The sequence below is a fragment of the Rhinolophus sinicus genome, linkage group LG05 (genome assembly GCF_036562045.2).
Source record: "Rhinolophus sinicus isolate RSC01 linkage group LG05, ASM3656204v1, whole genome shotgun sequence".
Lineage (NCBI taxonomy): Eukaryota > Metazoa > Chordata > Mammalia > Chiroptera > Rhinolophidae > Rhinolophus > Rhinolophus sinicus.
The window spans coordinates 65,683,720-65,704,613 of NC_133755.1; the positions used below are offsets into that span (position 1 = coordinate 65,683,720).

The 20,894-nt window shown below is 52.8% G+C and overlaps 1 protein-coding gene across 17 annotated transcripts in view; it reads left to right on the plus strand.

Annotated features, from left to right (window-relative positions):
* The window catches only part of INPP4A (inositol polyphosphate-4-phosphatase type I A), a 108,829-nt gene that overhangs the window by 71,981 nt on the left and 15,954 nt on the right, over window positions 1-20,894 (plus strand). For 6 of the 17 annotated variants that reach the window (XM_074332328.1, XM_074332336.1, XM_074332330.1 and 3 more), the window contains 11 exons: window positions 596-700; window positions 1,208-1,316; window positions 3,531-3,548; window positions 6,086-6,269; window positions 7,496-7,714; window positions 8,737-8,992; window positions 12,323-12,355; window positions 16,564-16,736; window positions 17,523-17,646; window positions 18,561-18,687; window positions 18,950-19,090. In XM_074332328.1, coding sequence (XP_074188429.1) covers window positions 596-700; window positions 1,208-1,316; window positions 3,531-3,548; window positions 6,086-6,269; window positions 7,496-7,714; window positions 8,737-8,992; window positions 12,323-12,355; window positions 16,564-16,736; window positions 17,523-17,646; window positions 18,561-18,687; window positions 18,950-19,090 — 1,489 coding nt within the window. The remainder of the gene's footprint in view (window positions 1-595; window positions 701-1,207; window positions 1,317-3,530; window positions 3,549-6,085; window positions 6,270-7,495; window positions 7,715-8,736; window positions 8,993-12,322; window positions 12,356-16,563; window positions 16,737-17,522; window positions 17,647-18,560; window positions 18,688-18,949; window positions 19,091-20,894) is intronic. The other 11 variants (XM_074332338.1, XM_074332341.1, XM_074332339.1 and 8 more) reach the window with 8 other exon arrangements.

Below are 20,894 nucleotides of genomic sequence, written 5' to 3' on the forward strand. Positions count from 1 at the left end.
CCACCCAAGCGCATACAAGGGAACGTGTTTTAAGTTTGTGTTCCCAAGAGCCCAAATTGATGCTGTTTAGCATCTGTTTGTCATGTTAGACCCGGGGTGAGGAGCACACCATTTTATCATTTTTCAGAATTGAGATGTGTTGCTCTAGGAACCAGTTTCTTAGATCTTGGATGATGGCCGTCTCTAGAGTTGGCACAGGTAGTTGCTGGCGTGGGCCCGTTGCTTTTTGTAGCGCTGCTGCTGTCGTGCCACACACAGTGCCCTCTGAGTGTCAGACCCGAGTGGAGAGCTGAGTCACCGGAAGGCACGGCACTGGCATCGTCACCATTGCCTTCGGAAGCTGCTTCCACGTGGCTCCCTTCACCACTGAAGCACCCAGAACGAGTCTCTGGGCCGGCGAGCGGCCCTTTCCTCAGTGTTTCACGCACCCGCTATGCGGAAGTGAAATGTGCTCCCGGGCAGCTCTGTTTCCTAGGCCGCCACCAACACACCTGCTTTTTTGAGCAGCGTCCTCACAATACCCACTTTCCACTCGCCATTCATGACTGGGGGATATGTGTTAACGAACTTTGTTTTCTCATATTTCGTTTCCTAGGTCCCTCATTTAAAGCAAGCAGTTTGAAAGCAGATAAAAAGTTGGAATTTGTTCCCACAAACTTGCACATACAGAGGATGAGAGTTCAAGACGATGGGGGATCAGGTAACTTTTTCTGCCCATCGTGTTGAATCACGTTTCGTGGCTGTTCTCCCTATGGGCTTGGTCCCCGAGCTGCCCCACATCTGCCCAGCCTTCCCCATGTGTTCTGCTGGGCAGCTCGGATAAGAGACGCGTCACAGGCCCTTGTCAGGTCCTCGTCAAGGAGCAAAATGCCCTGCTCTTGTTTCTCCTCCGTCCAGCTTCCCTTTGTGTTTCTGTGGCAGAAAGTGGCCCGTCGGTCATCCTTCCCAAGGAAGGGAGCTGAGCCTTGCTGGGTAGTTGCCTCTAACCCTGGGAGGCTCCACCCTGAGACGTACGGAACCCCCTTTGTGAGATGAGGGTGCCGGGCTCCAGAGACCGTCGGACTGTGCAGGCTGTGGGACTAAGGAACCCTCAGGCTGCCTAGACAGGGGCGGAGGGGCAGGACCCAGAGCTGTGTGCATCTCCCTGTAGCTGGCTCGTCCACAGGCCCGAGCCCAGAGTAACGGAGGAGAGCTTTCTGTCATTCAGATCAGAGCTACGACATCGTCACCATTGGGGCGCCTGCAGCACACTGCCAAGGGTTTAAGTCAGGAGGCCTCCGCAAAAAGCTGCACAAATTTGAAGAGACTAAGAAACAGTAAGTTCTTGGGGGTGTCTGTGGTCCTTGTACAGCTGTCTGTCTGAAGCTTCCTAGTTTAAAAAGAAAAATCAAAATATCACCACAAACACATCCAGCCATTCAGCCTGCTTTTGTGTGGTGGGTGGGGCTGCCTAGGGACCCGGTGCTGCTCTGTGTGTGTGACTGGAGGGTTGGGGGATAAGGGCACCTAATCGGTGGTCCTGTCCCTGCAAATTGAAATCTACCTCGAAAGTGGTGCTTTTGGCGGCCACCCTATGTGGACTGCTGGCTTGGCTGTCTTTGAGAGTCCCAGGTCAGTCAGCTGAACATGACAAAGTGTGCAGCCTGAGAGAGGCTGTTTCCTTTCCAGTGGTACAGCCATGATAGACGTTCCCAGTTTTTAAAAAGGCTCAAGGGGCTGCAATGGGGCTACCGTCCTGAGCAGGAAATCACCGGGTAGCAGGGTGGAGAAGGGCGGTGTGGAGCACGCAGTGAGGTGCACCTCGAGTCCCAGTGACCCAGTGCTTCAGGGAGAGGAGCCAGGGGGGTGCTGGTGACCAGGGATGCAGGACTGACAGATCTAGGCCTTGCCTGAGAGCAGACATGTCAGCACCACCGCCTGGAGCCAGCAGTGCTGTGCTGGGAAACAAGCACGCAGACGGTGCTGTGGAGAGCGCAGCTGGGCTGCTGGCGGGAGAGCTGAGAAAGCACGCTGGAGTGTCGGACACGTGGGAAGCAGTGGTGACCTCCAGAATGTCGCCGTCAAGATTTAAATAGATCAAGGGACGCGAGTGTAAGACGTGGAGGTAATGATTGTAGATGGTCCTGTAATTGGACCAGGAAACAGGAAGTAGCTTGAAGTTTGTAGTTTGGGGAGGATGATTATGACGTGAGCATGTGTTTATGATGAGAGGAAAGATGGGAGCAAATGAGGTAGATGGACGAGAACATTGATAGAGTAAGTTCTGGAGAAGTCGGAAAGGGCCAGGACCAGGCAGTTGGTCCTACAAGGGATGTGAGAAGAAGCTGGGTGGCACAGAGGTTTCTGAGGTGGGAGGGAATGAGCTGAAGGTTCCCTGGAACAGCCTCGCAGAATGTGGGGTTGAAAGGTCAGACTTATCGACTGGGCATGGGATGGTCTGAGACGAGGTGAAGCCAAGGCCCAGAGAACCTCACGAGAGCCTGACAGGGTGGTCAGATCGGGAGCGTTTAAAGATGCCGGAGATGGGGGCCCTGGCCTGGCCCTGTGCTGCCGTGGCTGGGAGTCAGGACGTGGCTGGAGAAAAGTGACCTCAGACTGGATCAGGGAGAGGTGAAAGGTCAGGTGCAGTGGTTGGCCAGGGGGCTGAGGCGATCAGGGTTGCAGTTAGGAGTGTCAGTGACCATGGGAAGCAGGCCGGTGGAAGAGAGCACACTGGGGAGTCACCATTCTGATGTGTGCATGGGGTGCCCTGAGCCCAGGAAGTTGTGAAGCCTGAGGAGGAACAAGAAAGGGCCCGGTTGGGAAGGGGAGTTTCGGCCTTGGAGGGGGGCTGTTCTCTGAGAGGCCCCCAGACAGCCTGCTCCACCTTGACTCGCCCCTACCCAGGGCTCTTCCCTGTGCAGACGAGCCAGGTGCCCAGCCCGCCTGAGGACTCACACTCCCGTGCTCCTCTGGGCACTGTGACAAGGACGAGGCTTCCTGTCCCCACCACAGTTCTGCGCAGGCAGAGATCGCGAGTCTGTCGCGCCATTGCATGGGGCTGTGTGGAGTGTGGTCTACATTCTGAGGGTGACGGGGGCCCCGGAGGAGAAAGCCAGTCAAGGGGGGCGCCCCCTGGCTGTCCTTGTCCCAGGAAGGTCGGCATGCTGATACCTGATCACGCTGCGTGTCAACTTAAGAACTTCTTAGCCCCAAAATGCCTCAGAGGTAGTTTTCAAATACATAATACAAGCTTTTATTTAATTTCCTACTCGTGTCCTAAAAGCATTTGTATAAATGGTTTTCCTCATTGGAACTCTCCTTTAAATGCAGACGTAACTTGCCCACCGGTGGGGGGGTCTCTCTGGGCGTGAGCACAGCCCCTGACGTGGCTGTGGTGAGCAAGTACGTGGGGATCATAAGTTAACCGTCGTCCCTCAACAAATAAATTCAAGTATTTTGACGAAAGATAACTTGGCTTTTTAAATTTTTGTTTTGCATTTGGGGTTTGCTAACAAACGCTAATATTTCATTTTGGTTCTTTTCTTTAGCAGTTTTGAGGAGTGTTGGTGAGTTTTCTGTCTGTGGAGAGAGTCTGTCTGGGTCTTGCTCTCGTGCAGAGAAAGCCTGTGCTGTGCCGTCCCCTGTGAGGTGTTTTCCCCTCGGTGCCGCTGTGGCCTCCTAGTTACCGGCCCCTCAACAACTCCCCTTCCAACTGCAATGTTCTTTGACAATGAATAGCCAACCTCCAGGCTGTTGCTCTGCCTTTTAAATCGGGCGGCCAGGACGTTGCTGTGCTCACTCAGAGCAGCCCCGGTGCTGTCTCCCAGGGTGACAAGAGCCAGGCCGGCAAGTCCCAGTGGTGCTGGGGTGTCAGGTCCTGCCACTGCTGCGGTCGGGAATCCCTTTCTGGCTTCTTGTGTAAGAATCTGGGGCTTTTCAGTCTCTGCTTCACCATCGCCTCTGGCGGGAAGGAAGCCAGCTTACGTTTTCATGATAAAGAGTTGATGCATAGTTTAAAACAGTGTTACTAGTGTCAGTTTTATCAAGAATGACATTAACAAAGTGACTTTTCCCACCAAAGAGTGGCAGCCAGAAACCATCATGTCTGCTGCCTGGGGGTCCCCACTGCTGCCCCAGGTCCCCCAGTCATGCTCAGGGGTGCATGTCCCAGCCAGCACCAGGGCTCTGAGTGGCTTCCTTGGGTGACAGGCCCCAGAGGCACGTTGGAGTCGCTGCCCTTTTGGAGCTGGTGAGACTCAGGGGCCGTGGCTGGGCCCTGCCTGAGGTGTCAGGGCTGGCGGGGGACCTGTGACAGCAGGAAGTCCCGAGGAACAGCCCTCCCAGCTGGGGCCTCCTGAGCTCTCCCCATTTTTAGGACCAGGCAGTTGGGCACACGTGCTCATGTATTCATGATCAGCCCTGAACCGCAGCTCTTGGAAATCTACTCTCATCCTCCCTGTGCATACCGCCCTGGTTACTATTATTAGGACGTGACCTGGAAGGGTGAGTGGGGTGCTGTTCTTCTTGGGCGTGGGGGAGGGTGTGTGTGTTGGTGTGCACACAGCCGTGTGGCACACGCTACACGCGTGCTCTGAATATCGAGGCCTGGGAGGAGGAGAGGCTTTTTGAATTCTATTTTGAGATTGTATTTTTGAGACAGAATCGTCTTAAGTGGCAGCTATTCATTTGGAAGAGTGATTGCAGGTTGGAAAGTCCTTGTGTCACATCGTGCCGTGGAATGACTCTTGTCGGACCATGTGGGCTCAAGCACAGTCTGCTGCATGGGCTTCGGGCACTTCCCTTGTTTTCATTGTGTGTGGTTCTGGGTGTGGTTTCTTTCTGGGATGCTTTGGGCTTTGCTTTTTGCATGTTCACCCCATAGTCCATCAAAGGAAGGGGCAGGGAAGTTTCTTGGTGACCCACCTTCAGGGTACCCTGGAAAGAGCCCACTGAGGAAGGTTCTCAGCCCTGCCCACATCACCCCCACCCCCAGCGAAGGTGATGGAGGCTGTGGCTCTCTCCCCTGCTCCCTCTTCCCCCAAACTCAAAGGGCGGCTGGGAGGGGACCAGTCAGGGTCCGCGATTCCGTGAAGGATGGGACACCTACTCCAGCCAGAGCCCATGACTTCACACTGTGGGAGAGACCTCTTCATTGGCAGCTTGTACTTTCCCTGCCTGCTTTCCTCAGCTTCCTCACATGGTCTGAAAAGTCAATTTATAATATTGGATTGATTTGGGATCTTAGCTGGGAGACACACAATTTACCATCTTCTTTTAAAAGGGCCAAGCGTGCTGGCCAGGCCCCATGTAGCTGGGGCCATAGGGCTGGTTCTCCTGAGGCCGTGATTGTGCTGGGCAGTGGCTGGGCCGTAGCTTTGACCTCCGATCCTGAGATGCACACGCTGTTTGTGGCGAGGAGGCAGGCAAGGAGGAAGAACCAGGTTTTCAAAGCCATCAACGTGTCCAGGCCTGGCCTCTGGCTTGGCATGTTCTCCACCCTCTTCTCCTCTGATGGAACGTTAATTTTCAGAGACAGGAAGTCCTGGAGCAGGGGGTAGGGAAGGAAGCCCGTTTTTCTGGAGACTTGCTGGGGTCAGACGTGGGAGGGAGGAGAGCTGTGGGGGTGTGCACAGGAGGTCTGAAGCCCCGATTGGCTGAACAAAAAAAACCCCGAGGGTCCTTTTGGCCAAGTCCAGCACCCATGGCAGTCTCCCTCCACTGTGATAAACTGACCCCTTCTGGTATCAGCAGACCCCATGTCTCCACTGAAATCCTGAAGTTGAAGGTGAGGATCTTAGGTAAACGATTATGAGCATTGGGGTAATTACTGGCTTTAATATCTGTTCACAGTACATACACACAGTACAATACAGACAAATGTAGATAAAAGGCTTATTTGCATTTTCATATTACAAGCTTCTACCATCCAGACAGAAAGTGCCTCCTGAGATTTACTTTTGTCCACCCAGCTAGCACAGCCCAGGAAAACATCCCTGAGTTACAGAATGGTTTATTCTGCATTGGTCGTGGGCTGGGTTTGGGAGCTGCTGCCATCCTCACCGATTCGAGAGAGCCCCTTAGGATCCATTCTTATCCTTTCTAGTACGTCGTCCAGCTGCCAGTCCATAATCTACATACCACAGGATATTGTCAGAGCCAAGGAGATCATCGCCCAGATCAACACCCTGAAAACCCAAGTCAGTTACTACGCAGAGCGGCTCTCGAGGGCGGCCAAGGACAGGTCTGCCACTGGCCTCGAAAGAACGCTCGCCATCTTGGCAGACAAGGTAGGAGGGGCTGCCCTGCTGAGTGTGGGTCGGAAACCCCGGGACGCCTCGTGTGTACCCAAAGCCTTCCACACCAAGGGTGACATTGAGAAAACTCTGAAGATCTAGCTTCAGATCCAGTCCCCACAAGGCCCAGGGAGGTTTGGTGGTTTGCCCATGGTCACAGAGCTGGACGGGGCAGGCCAAGGACAGCCCAGGGCTGTGACGCCAGCCGCTGCTTGAGGTAGATGTGTCTCCCAGCGAGTCCACGGGGGTCACCCTGAAGGCTGGGATTATTCCACGGCTTTCTTAGTAATGGCCTACTCAGCCTTATTTTTCCCACTGTTCTGTTGTACTTGGAATTCGAAAAAAGAAAGTGAGCTATTATACAGGCACAAGATAAGAACAATATAATTTTATTGGCTTATATAAAATCAGTAAATCAGCCTCTAATTAACTAACTGATCCTGATTTAAATTTATAAACATACATCCCTATGGGGCGGGGGAGAGGCACAGATATATCAGATCCTTTTGACGGGTAATGCTTTTTCAAATTACTTAGTTTCTCAACACACACACACACACGCACAGAGATTCTGATCACACTTCCCCAGCCACACTCGCTTTGCTGGGGTGAGATGCTGCCCCAGATCAGAACATGTTATATCCCTCATGTGTTCACCAGCATAGACTGGGAGCTGGGGATAGTCCACTTGGAAAAGAAAGATGTTGTCAGAAGTAAAATGAGGAGCCACGGAGCTCCTGTTGCATGCAGAATTCCCCAGAACCAGGATGCTGTGCCAATTCCCCTCTGCCCAGAGCCCAGGGTTTCAGGTATTAGATGCAACAAGATAAGGCTTCGGTGACCGAACCAGAGTAAGGCCTGTCCCCTGCAATTAGAGGGGACAGCCCAGGAAGTCCTCAGCAGCTGGGATACTGGGCTCTCTTCAGGCCCTTCCTTGAGCGATGTCAGCCCTAGAGGCAGGCAGGGATCAAAGACTGTCAGAGGTTTCTCGACCTGCCCTCATTCTCTTTGTGTTCTCCAGTTTTCTTGCTGGGAAATTCCTGCAGAGATTTGGCCAGCTCTGTCATGTGGCAGCCTGTGAGCTAGGCTTCCTGAGGGCTGCAGCTCTGAGTTGTTTGCGCTGTGGAGTGGGGCAGAGGGTGGAGTGCTGGGCTCTTGGGAAGCACGGGCCTTGCCGCCCCTGGCCTGAGGCTCAGAGGCCTGGCTGTGTGCTCCTGCAGACCCGGCAGCTGGTCACCGTCTGCGACTGCAAGCTGCTGGCCAACTCCATCCACGGGCTGAATGCCGCGCGGCCCGACTACATCGCCTCCAAGGCTTCCCCCACCTCGACTGAGGAGGAGCAGGTCATGCTCAGGAATGACCAGGACACCCTCATGGCCAGGTGGACGGGCAGGAACAGCCGGTCTTCTCTGCAGGTAGACTGGCACGAGGAGGAGTGGGTGAGTCTGCTGCCCACGGCCCTTCCTGCTGCTGAGCTTGCGTTGAAAACGTGAAGCCTCTCTCTAGCCTCTCCCCACAGAGGGACCTGGAGGGCCGGTGCCTCTGCAGACAAACCCCAAGTCTCCTTCCTGGGGGGCTCCTGGGCCACCGAATTCAGGGAGGGAGATGGTATTTCCTTACCTGTGTTCACCCGAGGAACAAGGCTGCTGTGGGCTGGCCGGTCTCAGAACTGGTGGTAAAGGGGGGCTCTCTCCCTGCTGCCCTCGCCCCTGCCCCTGCCCCTGTCCCTCAGTCTCTGTCGGGCAGCCCCCCTACTGTCGGACCCGTGCAGCTGTGGGTACTCAGGTGCTGGGGCAGCTGGTGAGGATTTGGGAGGTGCTGTCCTGACATTGTGCCACTTTGTTTCTTCCTTACAGAGTTGTCTCTGAGGACAGATCTGCGTCTCCTGAGGGAGGGGATGTAGCATAGAACTCATTTTGTCATTTATGGGGATGACTATTTAGAGGCAGTTCTGCGCAGCCCTGAATTATCCTAGTCAGCAGGGACACACTGGGGCATCCTGTGTAACCCTGGCGCTCTCTTACCTTCTCCCACACGCCATCTGAAGTGATCCGCTGTTTCCATTCTCTTCCATCCAAAAGAGATCTCAGTTCCCTCTGGTATGGTGGTGTAGGTCTGCAGTAGAGGGAGGAGGGGACGACACTGGTGCACTCGGCTTTGTGGCCCTTCTGTTAGCACCGGGAGGTACTGGCAAGTCCTCTCTGGCCTCCTCGACAGTTATTAGCAAACAGCTCCCAAACTTTAAAAACAGTGACCGCAGGACATTGATTCGTCCTTTGAGAAGAAAATGCAGCTTCAACTGTATTTGGGGAATTAGGAATCGCATTGATGTTGATAAATCCTGTGGTGCTTTAGTGAGCACAGTGGTCAGGGTGGGGATCGGTGGGGGAGGGTTTGGTTTGTGTTCTGTTCTGTCTTTCCCGTCGGAGAGCTGACCCAAATGAGCCTCTTGGTTTGGAAGGAGAAAGTGTGGCTGAACGTGGACAAGAGCCTGGAGTGCATCATCCAGCGGGTGGACAAGCTGCTGCAGAAGGAGCGGATGCATGGTGAGGGCTGTGAGGATGTTTTCCCCGGCTCGGGCAGCGGCACCAGCAAGAAAGGTAACCGGAATAGCCACGCGTACTGGATCACACCGGAGCACCCCTTCTGTGACGCCCCCGCCTCACCATGCCCCTCCACCACGCCCTCTGCTGCATGCCATCCTCACCTGACCACACGTGCGTATGCATCCACGCCTCCCCCCTCGCTGCCTCCACCTCATGCTGCGTCTGTCTGTCTGTGTGTCTGTCTGACTCCATGTCCTCCTTCCTACGCAGACTGCAGGGAGGGCTGTTGGGCAGGGCGTGGCGTTGCAGGGCCTAGAGCAGCCGCAGTGAGGTGGGAGGCCCCGGGGCTTCATGCCCCTGGAGCCCGCGTGTGCATCTGCGTGTCTGGCATAGGCCCTCCTGGGTCACGCTGCCGCCACAGTGAGAGTTGGGCTCCCGGGCTCTTCTGTTTGTAAGCCAGTCTGAGAACCTGAAGGAGGCCGAAGTGCAGTTGTGTTTGACGAAGCTGTGTACTGCACCAGGAACGGTGCAGGGACCCAGCTGGACCAGAGCTGTTAGCAGGCCCGGTGGGCTTGTCTGAAGGCCGGTTGTCATTGGTTGGGCACGCCCAACCAGCAGAGACACATGTTGGTGACCCATTCCAGTGGTGGCACCAGTCCTGTGCCCCTAGGGACTGAGTTAGGGTCCTCTGTTGTCACCACCTCCATGGTGGGGCTCTGAGTAGATGGTAAGACGTTGGCACAAAGCAGCACACTTCGGAGTCTTCTGTCTGCGGAGACAGCATAACCAGACACTTGGCCCTGCTGCCAGCCTTCAGACCGTGGATATGTGCTTTCTCCTAAAGTGCTCCCTGGCCCCTGCAGCTCAGGGCCTCATGCCTTGTACTGTCAGAGCTGCAGGGGGTAAGAGGGCCTGCAGCTGACAGCTGGCTGCAGACCTGGCTTCTGTTTCCTCTTTGCTCTCCTTTGGGGGCATTTAGCCGTAGGAAGTAAGGCCAGGGTTAGCTTCCTACAGGGAGGACCTTTAATTAGTTTCTGGATTGGGCAGCTTTCATTCAAGGCAGAATCGTTCTGTCTCACAGCCTCTTGATAAACCCTCCTCTCTTTGTAAGATGCCCTGCGCCTTCCTGATCTGCCTGCAGTCTGTCTCCAGGGCACACGTGAGCCTCTGTTTCCACAGCGTTCACTTCTCCACTCTTCCATCCCTGAGGGATTAGTTTCAGTTCCCCAAACTGTGATTGATTGGTTCATGGACCTACTTTGTCTCTGTTCATGTTCTCATTTGTTATTCGTGTTTCTTTTAAAAATTTATGAAAGTTCATTGCTCATTTCTCTTTAATATTGTCTTGCTTGTACTTTTAACATTTTTTTGCGGATACGAAAAGTAATTTATTGGATTTTTAAAAAATGTAGAAGAGTTTATTTAATCAGATATACTGTTGTATCCATAACTTAAAATGTTATTTTTTCCTAGGCACATATTGTATTGTTCAAATACAGACAAATTTCAATACAATTTTAAAGTTATTTAAATGAACATTTATTTACAATGTTTAGTGCTTTGCTTGTAAAGACTCTGAGCCACGTACTTTGCTTAGCCCCTTGTCTTCAGGGGCCAGAGCTGGGCTCTGTTATGACTTTTTAGACCATTCCACGTTGTTTTGACCTGATGCCACATTATTTATTACACACGAACAACTCTGCTTCTCTGAAAGGCATCATTACTTTTTGTTCCAATTCTGTACCTATCCTGGGTCCCTGGTTTTCATCTTGCACCAAGTTGCTGCCCTGCCTCTCAGCTGCCCTTCTGCAGCCCTGATCAGAGCCTTGCCTGGCGAGCAGGGGTCATCAGGGCCAGGGCTCCACGGGACCCACTGACAAGTCCCTGACAGCTGGAACCACGGAGGCTCTGTAAGCCTCCCCATTTCTCACACCCCTTCTGCACCACCCACCACCTGCCAGGATTTGTGGCTTCCATTACCTTCCACATGCACACTCTCTTGCGCTCCTCGTCCACGAAGAGCCATTCAAACCCAGACCAGGTTGTTCTTAACCTAAGGTCTGTGGGTCTCACCCAGGGTCATGGGCCCTGGGATTATGTGCTAGAATGAGAGAAAGTTCTAAGTGGTCATTAAATCGCAGCGGCTTTCATGACCTAAGACAAGTTACAGGCAACTGGTCCAGGAGTACTCATCGAGACCACTTCCTCTCCCTGTGACTGAAAGATGAGTTACCCGGCCAGGTTTAACCCTGATGCTGCCTCACGAATGGTCTGAACCCAGCTGCCTAGTGTCACCACAGAAGATCATAAAAACAGGCCCCAGACCTTTCTCCTCACTCAGACCCAGAGTCTTAGAGGAACAGTTAGGAGGAAGCAGAAATGTATGTATTTTTTCAAGGCCTGGGTGATTCTGATTAGTCAGACATTTAAGAATCACCAGTCTGCATCTCTAGACCACGGGGTTGCTCTCTGTTAGATCCATGGGCACTAAAGAAGAGCTTGAAGTGTGCAGCTCACAGAGGCCTGCAGTTTGGCTTCATTTCTGTCCCTTTTGCCAGAAGCAGATGTCATTGTGAAAAATGACTAGAGGGAAAGGATCCCTCGCCACCCCTTCTGGACAATTCCACAAATTGTGAGTCTCCATAAAGCCGGTTTCTGCTATTCTTGGGGTTCTGAAATTACCTATCACTACCCGGAAGACATTCTTTGAACTGAAAAGTTTAGCCAATAAAATAAAATAAGCCTTTCCTCCAAACGATCCCTTTTCAAACTTGTTTTCTTTTGGTGGCATAGCCAGTTAACCAGGAAACGTAGAGTTTTTAAGAGAAATGTGAAATTGAAATGAGCACTGCCCAATGTGACTCAATGTAGGTGAAACCAAACTAAAATTGGTATTCTTTGAGCGACCTGGAGGGCCATTCTAATTCTAGACTTACCCCAAATCCTAAAAGTTTTCTATTTGGCTTAAATTTTTGGAAGTGTGGCATAGACATTTCTGGTATATTGGTTTCATCACTGGTCCCACCTTCGGACCTCAGCGGTCAGGCTGTAGCCCAGGGCCCACCAGTCAGCAGGGTGGTGGCTCAGCGTTGGGAACACGCCATTGACCCGGACAGTCTCTCATTTTAAATTTGCTTCCGGAGGTCGTGAGCCACAGTGGGGCTCTGCCACATACAATGTGATGGACGTGGGTACTTCATCACATCGTAACATGTTGGGGTTCTCATCCCTAAAGAGCATTTCATGTTGACCTGTGAGCAACATGAATGTTTACGTCTGTGAATTGGGCCGTGTTTGCTACTGGGGGCTTGGCAGCCTCGGAGCAGCCAAGTTGCCCCCGTGCGACTTGTTGGGGAAGAGGCAGGCCGGCCCCCCTCTTCTCTGTCCAGGTTAGCCACCTTACTGCAAGCTGCCGATGCAGTTGCTCTAAGCGTTGAGTTGTTGGTGTTTGAATTGTGTGCTGCTCCTTAATCATCCATGTTGCCCTCCGTTTCTGTGCAGATTGCAGCCCCCCTCCTGAAGAGTCCAGCCCAGGTACGTGGTTTCTGCTCTAAGCTTCGGCAGGTGTCTTCTCAGTGCTCCGCCAGCATTTGTAGCTGCGTATCAGAGACCACCTCGTGCTCCCAGGGTTAGGAGACTATTTTAGGAGTCTCTTCATTGTGAGGCATGTAGCCACTTGGCTAGGTTTGAGAAGGAACCCAATGGCCTGGGGACGGTGGCCTGAAGCAGGCCGCCACATGCTTTTTCCCCCACTTTCCCATCCTAAAGCCTTTTCAGATGACTAATGTCCACATTTGCATTGGGATTCCTGACATGGGCGACCTGCTTCAGAGACGTACTTCCTGTGATTTCCCCTGAACTCAGGAGCATCACGTGGAAGGGACGGGGGATAATAGGTAGTCGCCCAAATGTTGTGACATTTGTGATCACACAACACCCTCTCCTCTGAGTCTGGATGCAGCTTGAGATTCCTGTCAGGCGTCGCTGGGGGCCTCAGTTGGACTTAGTGCTGGAGGTGGGACCTTTGCTGCGTTTGCATGTAGAAAGCAGTGTTTTTGGCTCTAGTGCAGGGGTTGGCACACCGCAGCTCTGAGCCGAGTCCTGCCCCGCACCTGCTCGTGTAAGTAAGGTTTTACTGGAAACCAATCATGCCCAGGTGTTCACATATTGTCTCTGGCTGCTGTTGTGGGGCAATGCCAGAGTCCCATAGTTGTAAGGGAGACCCCATGTCTTTCAAAGCCTGAAATATTTAGTGTCTGACCCTTAATGGAGAAAGTGTGCTGACCCCTGCTCTAGTTCTTAATGAGTTTCCTGGATTGGCTTGTGGTTTCCCCAGAGTGAGCATGAGACCCCCCCCGACCCCCCCCCCCCCCCCAAGTTTTGTGTTTTTCCTAACCTCCAAAAAACAGCTGCATGACCATCTGGTGATCACACACTTCTGACTGGATGTAACTATGAGATGGCAGGACACGTGCTTTGTATCTAGGGGTCATCAAATAGGCAATTGTGGGATTTCCCAGACTCTGCCTGTCAGCTGTTGGGGGGACCTCCCAGCTCACACAGCAGCGTGATTCCAGCTTGGCTCACGGGGTGACTACTGGCTGCAACCCCAGAACCCCATTGATGTTAGCTCATCAGTGGACTAATCTGATTGGGTACATCATACTCCCCTCTTTGCTTTCAGCCCCCCTACCGTTTCTCTTTCCCAGAAAAGTCAGTATGGGATCTCTGACCCTTGTCCCCTGGACCTTCAGGCCCCGGCAGATGCACAGGTCGTCACTTGGGTCCTCCTCCCCGTTCCCTTTCCTGGCACCCCTCATTTCCGTCTCTAGGCTTCCAGTGCTCGGCTCACCTCCATGGCACCTCAGTGCCTTCATGCTGAGCTGGTTTCCCTGGAGCCTGAGTGCTGGTGAAGTCGGACCACACCCAGCAGTTAGGACCCCTAAGAATGGGGACGGCAGCATCAGGGACCTGTCACCTGGAAGCTCCGTGTTCTCCTCCACTTGGTATCCCGAAGTTTGTAGAACTCGTGGGAAGACTAGTGGGTTCCCAGGCCGGCAGCGCACAGGCAGTGCCTGGCTTCTAGAACTCAACTGTCTGTGGCAGCTGTGTCCTTTCCAGAAGTGCTGGTGGCTTGTCCACAGTTAATGTCAAATGGACTAAAATAGTCCCCTTCCAGGCGTTCCTTTGGCTTTTCCTGCAGAACTTTATTAAACCGGGGTGTTCTCTCTCTCTCTCTCTCTCTCTCTCTCTCTCTCTTTCTCTCTTCCCCCCCCCCCCCTTTTCCCTATTAATCAGGAAAAAGTACAAAAGTATGGTCCATGGATTATAGCGACCGGATAAGGAGCTTGCCCCCCAAAGTGAACTAGCCACATCACTGAGGACACTTTCTGTGTTTTTCAGAGCTAGACTTCACTGATGAAGGAAGCAGAGTATATATAACCCCTTCACCAGTCCTAACATCCCAGATACCTTCACTTAGCTAAAGGTCCTTTGTTTGGAAGTTTTTTATTTTAGTTTTTCCTCACATTGACCCAAAATGCATCACCCCCACCCCCAGCCCCTACTGTGCACCCAGCAGAAGCAGCCTGACATGGAAGTTACATGGAGTTTAGAGTCAGTCAGATGTGACAGCTGTTTCTGTTTGTCTGGGAGGACTCTCAGCCGCACTGTTTCCTTTCCTGTATTTGTAATCCTACCTGTGGATGAAGTGAGAAAGTGGTTATAAAGTGCAGCGCCAGGGGGAATGGTAGATGGTGACTGATGTTCACATCTGAGCCCTTCTCTGGGCCAATGTCAGGCTCTCAGCCCCTCCCCCCAGGTCCGTATCTCCTCTTCTCCAGGACAAACGCCTAGTGCTTTGTAACCATTCTTTCTATACTCCAGTTTTTTCAGTGTTTTTTGAAGGAGAAGTAGGCAAAGTCAAAAACTGCTGCATGGAGCGGGCTTGCTTAGTCAGATAAGACCCCTGATACATTTTGAGCATTTTCAGGTTAAAATGATCAAAATTTGCGTATTGATTGCATACATACATATACATGTATATATGCACGTTAAGAGGGAAAGCACAGAAAAATTGGCAACATTTGCTCTAAGAGCATTTACCTCTTTGTGAAGAATAGTCTTAATGACAGCCCACCTTTCCCCAAACTGTTTGGCTATTAAAACTTAATTGTCATTGGCCTTTTTGATAGTTGCAGAATAGAATTGACATGCATTCCACAGAGAAAGAAACAAGAAACGAGAACATGGTCTCTGAGACTTTTAGAGGGAGAAAGAGACTTGGGTATTACCTAGTACGGCTCTCCCGTTCTACTGAAAAGGAGCCACACTGAGGGGTCGAGGGACCTGCCCGGCCCAGCAGTGCTCAGCGGCAGCCGCGGCCTGTGACTCAAATTTTCCACTCCTCAGTCCAGTATTCTTTGTCACTGCGATTTATTTGCTAAGATCTTTCTGCTGTAGACTTTCTAAATTTAAGCCTGCTTTTTTCCATGACAGATATAAATCCTTGTCCACCTACAGTGTGCCTACACGTACAGTTAGATCATTGCCAAATTTTGAATTGCTACAAATACTTGAAAAATCCGCGTCCATTAAACACTGAGTATAGGGAAGTCCTTGTACAGGTTTTAGTCATTTCTCTATATTTCTTTCTCAACAAAGTGCTAAGCACACAGTTCGAGAGAGCAGTCAGGTCATTTTGTTTCTCTAAGTCTGCGCTTACCCTTCTGGCAGCCACACTGCTCACACGGCCCCAGGGCCTTCCGGGAGTGCAGTGATGTTCGTGGGCATTCGGTGGTTGACGTTCTTATTGTCAGACCCGGCTTCGCTCCACTGCCTCTGCCGCTGCACGCACCCAGTGGTGAGGATCAGATGCCTATTTCTGGGTGTGGTAACCTGTTAAAAATACAACTGATGAGGGCATGTCTTCTCCCTTTTAAATGTCTTCTAAATAGGAAGGGGAAAATAAGAGCCAAAAGTAAAAATACCTTTCACCTTGTTTTTCACCCTTGAGGTTCTATTTTTAAAAAGTTGTTTTGGTAGAGGGTCAAAGTTTCCTTTTATTCCTAAAACAAAAGAAGAACACCCCAAACCTTCAGCTAGAAATAGATGGCAGTGGGGTAGGAGGGCTGGGATAGGGAAGAACATGAGTGTAGAAGGAAGGGAAGTTCTGGGAGCTGAAAACACTAAAACCATGTGGAATGGTCTTTCCTCCAGATGTGCACAGGGGGAGGTTAGCACAGTTGCACAAAGGTGAGACGGGTGGGCTATCCTTTGCTCTAGAAGGATAGAGCCTTGAGAGCTAGATCAAGAGAAGCAAGGTAACATGTCACTTTCCTGGGTACCCTTCTCCCCAGTGGAAAACCGGGGGTGAAATCCAAGGAGCTTGGCCTCTGCAGGCAGAATAATTTTCTTAGGGATTTTCTTACTCCAGGTATTTATGTGTAGAGTCCCCAGAGGTTTGGGAGACCAGGCATGCGTCAGTGTCCCGGAGTAGGACTGACATTTGAGTTTACTGGAAAGCTTTAGGCTGGAAGGTTAGAGGCTGGGTCACTTCCAGGTGTAACGTGGTGCCTTTTGGGGCCAGAGCATGGGCCAAGCAGAGGCAGGGGATGCAGAAAGGAAGGAGAGGGAAAGTGAGGAGGGCAGGGCAGAATAGGGGACGGGCACCTGGTTAGATAAAGCTCCAGGACGTCCTTCTTCAGTGTTCCTTCTCTAACCCCGCCTTCCCTCGTGCCCAGGTGAGTGGAGCGAGGCTCTTTACCCCCTGCTTACCACGCTCACAGACTGTGTGGCCATGATGAGCGACAAGGCCAAGAAGGCGATGGTCTTCCTGCTGATGCAGGACAGCGCACCCACCATAGCCACCTACCTGAGCCTGCAGCACCGCCGCGACGTGGTCTTCTGCCAGACGGTAAGCCCTGCGCGCCCCCACCTGGGAAGCCACAGTGGGCGGTGTGTCCCCAGCCTGTTGCTTTCACATGTCTTTAACATCGGGGTCTAGATTTCAATACGGAGGAACGTATGGATTGGCCTGCATTCAGGGGAGGGTCTGGGTCCCTCCTAGCTTCTCCCTGAGGAGGGAACTCGCACACCTGCTCCTCGTGCACTGAGGATGTGGTGGCATTGCCGATGGCTTGGGCCTCTTTGCCACCTTTCTCCCCGTAAAGCTATTTAGTGAGGGGGACACGGACGTTCTCTGTCAGCGCGCTCCGTTTTGTTGTTTATGAAGCAACACGTCGTTGGTGCCGCAGCTCGTATACAGCTCTTTTGGGGATTGCGAGTATCCTGCAGAGAGGAAAGAGCTTACATGAGTGGCCCAAGTTTCATAGTTGCCCGCCATCAAATTGGCAAAGTGAACAGTGACGGAGGGCTGGGCTGGCTCTGTGTGTGTCCTCACCCACCCCCACGAGGCCTGTCTCATCCCGCGGGAAATCTGCCACTGAGGAGACTTACAGAGTGACCGTGTCCTGTCTCACTCCTGTTCCTGGTTGTGGTCACCTCAGGTTCCAGCCAGAACGGGTACCGATCTGTGCGTGTCTAGGCGCTTTCACTGTGGGGAATTAATTCTGGGCTTCCAGAAGGTTCTAGGCCAGGAGTAACCCCAGGGCGAGGGGCTGCTGCTGAAGCCCGGTTAGGGCAGAGGAAGCAGTGGCACAGGGCCACTGCTGTTGTGTGAGGAGGTGTCTGTCCCCCACAGCTGACCGCTCTCATCTGTGGCTTCATCATCAAGCTGAGGACCTGCCTGCACGATGCCGGCTTCCTACGGCAGCTCTATACCATTGGGCTGCTCGCCCAGTTTGAGAGCCTGCTGAGCACCTACGGTGAGACCCCCAGGGCTCCCAGGAGTGCACGCACATGGGATCCCCCGCTTTCTTCCTCAGTATTTTTCTGACTACACAGATAATACATGCTGATTCAAATCCAACATCACCAAAGTATGTAACAAAGACCCAAATGAGAGCCCTGTACAGGTACACCTGTCTCTTTGACTTGTTGTTGTTGTTATGTATCTGGAAGCTCTCCTGGCTGAGGGTGGATGATGATTTTTGAGCAACAACTTCCTGTGGAACATTGGGGCTGCTTCTGAATTGCTCCTGTGAAAACAGTGCTGCCCTGCGTCTCTGCATGTAAATCTGTGCGCTGTGGGCCCATTTCTGCGGCCACTGATTTATGAGGACAGTTGCTGCATCAAGGGGTAGGAATATTTTTAAATGTCATAGATATTTCCAAATTGCCCTCTAAAAAGGCTCTCTTCTCCCTACCTTCATTTTTTATTTATTTCTTCTGAGAAGGTACAAATGGATAACTTTAAAAAGTATTTGTTAATCTTTGGAGTTATAAGACATCCAGTGAACACCAAGCCACGGGCAGTGCAAGGACCTGGCCACAGCTGTTTTACACCATCTCTGTCCCCTTCTGACGAGCCGGTTCTGCCTTCGGAGGCTCCATGCGCATCTGTCTCCCTGCCTACACCTTTGTCACCAGGAAGGGGCTGGGCAGTATGGCGCGTGGTCCCACCGGCTGTGTTTCTAACATGGCCATGGGATTCACAGCAGCGTTAACTAGTGGAGAAGCGAGCCACCCAGGGGAGAGGCCCGTGCCTAGGCTCTCGTCCCGATCGCAGCCACATCCGATCTTGTCACCCTCCATCTGTGCCCCACCCTGTGACTGTGCTGAGTCCACCGGGAGGGTGGCAGGTCCCCCCACCTGACAGGCCCCCTCCTCTCGTGTCCAGGTGAGGAGCTGGCCATGCTGGAGGACATGAGCCTTGGGATCATGGACTTGAGGAACGTGACCTTCAAGGTCACTCAGGCCACTTCCAGCGCATCGGCTGACATGCTGCCCGTCATCACAGGAAATCGGTACAAGTGTTTTTTAAACTCAGAAGTAGCACAGTGTCTTAATTTCTGTTTATCACCTGCAGTGCACTCTTAATTTTGGTTTTCTTCTGTTTCGTTCGGTTAAAAGTGCCGACCACAGCCCTTTCCATTCACGTCACAGCGCTTGAAAGGCTCACGCCCAGCAGTGTGGAAATGACTGTGCCACACGGCCAGTCCACACGTGTGTTGGCAGCTTGCTTTTTCTCCTCTCACGCCCCCTCCCGTCCTGTTGCCTGTTTCCCAGGGATGGGTTCAACGTGCGCATCCCTCTGCCCGGCTCGCTGTTCGACACACTGCCGCGGGAGATCCAGAGCGGGATGCTGTTGCGGGTGCAGCCCGTTCTCTTCAACGTGGGCATCAACGAGCAGCAGACGCTGGCCGAGAGGTGTGTGCCCGGCCCCTTGGGGCCCGGAGTGGCTGGAGTGGTCGTGGAGATGATGTAGAATGTGTACCCAGTCCTATTCAGGCTCCACGTGCTAGATGGGCTTTGCCATCCTTCCCTTCTTTTGGCCAACAGTCTTTAAGTGCAGCCATCTACCTGGACCTGCCTTTGGTGCCAGGGACACAAAGATGAACCAGACGTGGGCTGTGTCCTCAGGAGACTTTGGGCTGGTAGGAGAGAGATGTGGGTGCAGGGATGAAGGTAAATGCAGGGAGGGGGGGTCCTAATGAGACCTAACATGGTCTCTGAGGGCTTCCTGGAGGGGGTGATGGCTGAAGTGGGTTTAGAGGAGTAAGTAGGAGTTGGTCAGATAAGGTGCAGGAGAGACCTGGTATCTCAGGCCACGAAGCCTGAGCAAAGGCAGGTGGGGAGTAACTGGGGCCGGAGGCCCAGGTCCCGGGCAGGGATGGGCAGTGGTCAGGTTAGAGAGGCCGGCGTGCCAGGTCGAGAGCCACGCTTGATCCTAAAGGCAGCAGGGAGGAGTTACATGTAAAGGAATGTGTGCACACGTGTGTGTGTGTGTGGGGGGGTGTAGAGTGTGTGTAACCTGTCATGACCTTCCACTAGTACATGAAAATCTCTCCTGTTTTATCATGATATGTGATATTCGTGTTTGCTTTAGAATAAACAGATCTCTTAAAGTACTTGCTGTGAAGGACATTTGGTCTCCAGGATGATAAGTCATATTCCTGCTGGGCCATTAAGCCCAGTGGTCAGTATCCAATGACCCTCGGTGTAGGGTCAGCCTGCTCGGAAATGTAGCAGGGCAGGACATGGTCAGGCTTAGCTTTTATGTAGCTTGCTTGCTGGCCGTGTCCTGGAACGGTATGAGGGGACAAGTGTGACAGGGAAGTTGTTGGAAAGAGTCCGGGCCATAGACAGGCAGGGTGGTGTGGATGGAGAGTGGTGGCAGCGGTCAGATGGAAGGCCGGGGCTTCACTTGGGCAGGTGAGAGAGAGAGAGACAGAGACAGAGACAGCAAGGAGAGTGATGGCCCAGCTGCCAGTTTCCCAGGGCGACCCCTGAGGCAGCAGGTGCCCAGAGGACAAGCCAGATGGTCCCCGGGGGGTGGACGGGCTGTGGTGGACCCACGGGAGGGAGTCTGGCCCTCTAAGTGATGACGTGGGACCATGAAGAGGCTACTGTGCAGGGCTGTCACTCAGCAGGGGAGGGATGGAGCTGGGCTGGGCGTCTAGGCCTTGCACTTCAGAGCCTGCGTGTTTTCATGACCGCGTTGCGCCTTCCTCTCCCTGTCACATCTGTCAGGCCCTGGCTGTCTGCATGGTGCACAGGTGATCTGCGTGGTGAGAAGAGCTGGTGCCTCCAGCAAGCCAGGAGGAGCAGCTTGTCTGCTGTGGTCATTCAGACCAAGTGCAGGACTGTCCACTCCCCAGCCGTAGCCCCCCTGCCGTCACCTCTCCTGAGCTCCTCTGGGACGAGAGGACATGGGGACCCCCAGATGGGCACTGTGAGGGGTTTCTGGGCTGTGCTGCATGAGGGGCTGGTACTGACCGAGTTCTGACACCCTCTTGGGCACATCTGTAACAAACTGTGCATGGCTCCTGCTCATGAAGTCTGTTTAATGTTGTGACCGACACAGTAGAGGTGACCTTAGGTTTGGGAGGTGGGAAGTGGCTCAGAATTTGATGTGCGCAGTAAATGTTAGACTCAGTGTTGTTGGCTTGTACATTGTGGCCATGCTAGAAGAAAGCGACCTTAGCCAACTGATGGCATCTCCTGTGACCTC